Genomic DNA, 5,091 nt, shown 5'->3' on the forward strand with positions numbered 1-5,091 from the left:
ACATCTTGCCATCAACGATACGCGCTAAACATATTGATATTGATTATCACTTTGTTTGAGAGCTTGTTCTATCTAACAAACTCATCACTCAATTCATTCTTTCTGATCTCCAGCTAGCAAACATATTTACTAAAAGTCTGCCTCGACCATTGTTTCAGTTCTTCAGAGTCAAGCTTCACGTTGGACCAAATCTCACGCTTTGCATGAAGGGATGATAGGAAATAATATATTTGATTATAGTTTACCTTATTTAGTTTCTACATAATTGATTTTGTCTTAAATAATTGATATATTTTTTCCTTATTATTGTACCTTAATTATTGTACGATGGTTATGTACATTCTATATATTGTATGCTGGTTACTCTTTCAAGATCAATAAAACACCTTTGTTACAATCCTTACATCAACCATTCTATTAGGGTTGTACTTTCTGCACTCCGATACTTTCTAATTGCTCCCCCATCCATACAAAAAAGTGTCGATCCAAAGTTGTTCAAACTTACTTGGCCATCCGGACTCAATCTTTACACGATCTATTTTATCATATGATGCTGTGCATAAATTTACAAGGTCTTATTCATTTACTAAGGAGGAAATTAAACAAATATTTCCTCGGTGCTTTGGTGGATGTTGCATGCTTTCACATTTCTGGTTAAAATGAAGAAGAAGAAATGACTAAAATCTTGTAAAAAGATAAGATATAATGTTGGGTCTACTAGCCCAATCATGATTTTCCTATCCCCAGAGGGAAAAATCCTTTCCTTTTTTGGCCGGTTGTGGGCGAGGAGGGATTGGAACCCTAACACCGTGGTTCGTAGCCACGTGCTCTAATCCTCTGAGCTACAGGCCCCACCCCGTCATCTCCACTGGATATTTGTTCCCCGGAGTATCCTAAAAAATGGGAACCTTTCCTCTCCCCAGCCGGAGAGGAAAATGAAAAAATGACTATAAACCAAAAAACTCTTATGAGTGTAGGAAACATTCATCCCTGCACTTGTCACACTTTTTGTATCTATCAAAAACTTTTGTTGTATAAAGTTCTCTTCCTCTTGCATCCATGTGTTTTGTAGAGGCAAAGACCAAAACAAACTCCTCAATGCCACCTTGAAGTAATAAGTGGCATGCATGCAGTTGAAGATTGAAACATTTAACAAGAAAAATGTCAAAGGTTTTCTGCAAAATAACATTTAATGTAGTTTACTCCATAAATTACAAAAACAATGTAGTTGACTTCAGATTTACAATCAGTTGTATAGAAATTACAATCGTCATGAGTGAGATGACTTTCTTATAAAATTTTGAAAATGTGATGTCGTCTAAACTAACGATGACTTCTTTCTGAACATGTTTAACGAAAGTTGTTAGTAATGATGATAACTTCAATTGAACGAAAATCGTCCTCACTCATGATTACTTTCATTTTAAAACTGAGATTTCTTATAGAGCTTACTAAGTTTTTCCTTAGTTGTCGAGCTATCCACCATGCTCTTCACCCACATCTACACCGAACTCTTTTCATGCTCCTTTGATGTATGTGAGTTGTCTAATCACCTCTCCACCTTACTTAATTGTCTTGTTAGATTTATCATACAACTCGATTGACTAATCCAAAATATACTGCCAAATTTAAAAAAATATTCTAGATTTTTTAGTCAAGAACTAATTTATAGATAAACCAATCTCAATCTAAAATATTTTCTCTCCAATTTTAAGACTATATTTCAGATTAACTAATTCAAAAATCACTCTATTGGTAGTTATGTAAATAGGATGAAAATGAAATTGGTGATAGATGAGAAAAATGATGGAAATGACTATGTGGAGGTCAATAGGAAGGTTCGTATAAAGAAGGAGGAAAGAAATTTAAGATTTTTAATGTATTTTATTCAAGAATAAAATAGAGATAATATATTTGACAGGAGTACATAAATAAATAATGGTTTGAAGGGTCCACAGAAAAGTTATCAATCGAACTTGAGTGTTTTCTTTTCTATGATATTAAGAATTATGAACAAACAATTTTTTAGTACTTGGTTTAAACAAGAATGATACCGTGAATAATTTTTTGTTTAATTCGATACCTGTAGATATTGATATAAACTATTCACTTGTTGTCTATAATAAATTATATATATATATATATAAATAAATAAAAAACACGATGTTTTTCATGGAAAATGTTATTTCAAATAAAAATCAGAAGGATGAAATTGGAATTCCAAATGTTTTTAAGGTGCAGGTAGGACTTGGAGGGTGCGGGAAGATCTACCCTTCATTGGACTATTGAATTTGAGATGGGCTTTCATTAGATTCTTTTTTTTTATATATAAACAAAACTCTATTTTGTTTTGTTTGGTTTGATTGAAGTTTCCCCTTTTTCTTCCTTTTTATCTATTTTGTCCTTATATTTTAAGGAATAGATTAGAAACGTGCTTAGAATAAGGAAAGAAAAAGGTTTAAGCATAGAATAATATATATATATATATATATATATATATGAAAAAGTGTGGATTCAAAGTTGTTCAAACTCGCCTAACTATCCACTCTCAGTCTTTACACGTTTCTATTTTATCATGGTATGCATAAAATTTATAAGTTGAAGTCTTATTCATTTACTTAATAAATTAAACAGATACTTTTTCCCATAATTATAAAACTTTATCCTAACTTTCCACTTATTTTAAAAATAATGTCTGATTTTAATTATTCATTATGACCGTTAGATAAAATTTGAACTTATTAAGTAAAGAAAGTTTTATTTTAAACATAGTTATTTATTAATTACATTTATGAATATTAAATATACTTAACGTCGTAAATAACAAGAAATAATAAATTAACAACTCGGTCTTAACATTTTATAAGATTAACTCATTGGTAGAGTCGCGTCATTTATTCCTATTTGCATCTAATACTTACTTATCAACAAATCTTTAATCCTTTTAATTAAATAAATTGAACAAATCAATATTAAGTGTCGTGAGTGTCATCTACTACCAGAACATGTATAATTTAATTCCAAATCACTGAAAATCCACTAAATAAATTAATCTGGTTGACATTAGAAAACATTAGTTTGATTATTCTGATGCTTAACCTCTTCTGTCTTCTTTCTAATACTAAAGATTATGACCTTAATGATAATGTAGTTAATATGAAAAATATAAAAAATAAAATAAAAAATTATTTTAATTTACTATTTTTTAGGACATTTAAGAATATGGAATTCTTCAACCAAAACTAAGTATATAAAAATGAATCATTTATAAATATCAACATCACTGGCTTTTATTACGAAACTAGACTGTGTGCGCACCATTTCAAGTTGCAGAATGGAATAGCTTCTCGTGAAGGAGACCAAAAACCCAAAAAAATAAAAAAGGAAGATTCGTCCAAAAATTTAAATAAGAAATGGCCGACATATTCTGTTTACACTAATCGGCCATTAATTACAAATAATTAAAGATTAAAAATCTATTAACAAAAATATCTGCAAATAACTGTTTTAAAATAGTAGGATCCTCCAACAGTAATTTTCAGCGTGACAAATCCATGAACCTTAGCCATCCAAACGCACCACCCTTCGTCGTTTTGTCAGCCTCTGTAGAGCACGAAGCAAACGACGTCGTCGAGCCACCATCACCACCACCATGCTTCCTCGGACACAGAAAGAAATTTCTAGACCCGATATCGCTCAGTTTCTCATTCCTGTCCAAACCTGAATACATACACAGTAACAAGAAAATTAACATCCCTAACGATTTTCCGTTCAGAAAAAATCATTTTTTTTTTGGTAAGGGAAGATTACTTTCTAAGGTGAACTGAGAATAGTGAAGATCGAATTGTGAAGGATCGTTCGACGGAAGAATTGGTCGGCGACCTTCCTTAACGTACTGGTTCACCGCCGCCGCTACTAAATCTCCGACGGCGGATTCCGTCGTCATCACCACCTGCACGGGACCCAGGCTTCCCATGATCGTAACCTTCAGCAAGAGCTTCGGAGGTTGCCTCCGGACAACCTCCGCCGTCGCGGCCGGAGAGGAGCGGTTTCTGTCTAGCAGAAGTTCCGGCACCGTCATTGGCCGCCGAATTGATGCGCCCGGCATGCCGGCGGTTGACGATGAGTGACTGTGAAAGGAAGAGGATTTGTTTGTTAACTTCCCCCGGCGATGAGGCTCGGCCTGGCCGTTGCGGTGGTTCTTCGAGTTTTGCATGGTGGTTACGAACCGTTAAGTAAAAAAGAAAGAATATTTACAGGAAAGGGTAAAGATGGAGTTTGAGAAGTGTTTGTTGGGCTGGCTCGGCGGCTCTCTATTTCAATCGGCGGTACCGGCAATATCTGTGACGAGGGAAGCCGAGTAGTGAAGAAGAGCTTCGGCTCGGTGGCTCTGGCTTGCGCCGGTTGGAAGCTCTCATAACCAGAAGGGTATAACTGTAATTTAAGGGCCACAAAAGAGCAAAATCAAAAAAAAAAAATTGAAAAAAGGTAGGGTTATGGCGGCGCTACAAACTTTCCATGAGTTGTTATCGATTTTCTCGGTGTGGGACTTTTTCTCGCTTTGGAGTGGTAGAATTGCTTGGGTTAGATTTATAGAGAGTGGGATTGGAACGGTTTCGAGGTTGGACTTGATTGACTGTGGCCAAACGCGGTTGGCCTTTGATTCGGAGATGGGATATACGTAGAGAATCAGAGACGACGAATGAGGTGGGCTATCGGGGACCACGTGGAGTGTTGTGTAGAGGATTACGAAATTTCGAGGCTTCGTGTCCTGTGAAGAATCAAACGGAATCCAAATCATTATCTTAGAACAATTTGCATGTGTATTTTTTCTTTTTCAGATTTTTGTTTTTAAATTTTAAAAATTAACAAACAGAAGATTCAATAATTGAGAAAGAAACACTGTAATAAAACTGTGGAAAACTGGCACTTCAATTATCAAAATTACCCATTCGACTTTTCCAATACTGAAATTACATTTTGAAACTTGAATATAGAAAACACGCGTTCTATAATAAATGCATAAATTTAATTTAAATTGATTTCACTTTTCTAATAAAGTCATTATGAAAAATGTCATTTATCAATTTA

The 5,091-nt window shown here is 34.1% G+C and overlaps 1 protein-coding gene across 1 annotated transcript; it reads right to left on the reverse strand.

The window, feature by feature from the left end:
• Positions 1-3,249: 3,249 nt before the first annotated feature.
• Positions 3,250-4,658, reverse strand: LOC106776722 (uncharacterized protein At4g22758-like). Its single transcript, XM_014664195.2, has 2 exons — positions 3,811-4,658; positions 3,250-3,720 (listed from the first exon to the last, which is right to left on the reverse strand). The coding sequence occupies exons 1-2, from the start codon at positions 4,214-4,216 to the stop codon at positions 3,539-3,541; spliced, it is 588 nt and encodes a 195-aa protein (XP_014519681.1). The 5' UTR covers positions 4,217-4,658; the 3' UTR covers positions 3,250-3,538.
• Between the last annotated feature and the right edge of the window lie 433 nt (positions 4,659-5,091).

Source organism: Vigna radiata, chromosome 2, assembly GCF_000741045.1.
Source record: "Vigna radiata var. radiata cultivar VC1973A chromosome 2, Vradiata_ver6, whole genome shotgun sequence".
NCBI lineage: Eukaryota > Viridiplantae > Streptophyta > Magnoliopsida > Fabales > Fabaceae > Vigna > Vigna radiata.

Excerpts from the sequence above, each read along its gene's own strand:
- LOC106776722 (XM_014664195.2), bottom strand. The coding sequence starts at position 4,216 with ATGCAAAACTCGAAGAACCACCGCAACGGCCAGGCCGAGCCTCATCGC. Across the intron at positions 3,721-3,810 it reads TTCTCAGTTCACCTTAGAAA|GTTTGGACAGGAATGAGAAA; the intron begins GTAATCTTCCCT and ends GTATGTATTCAG.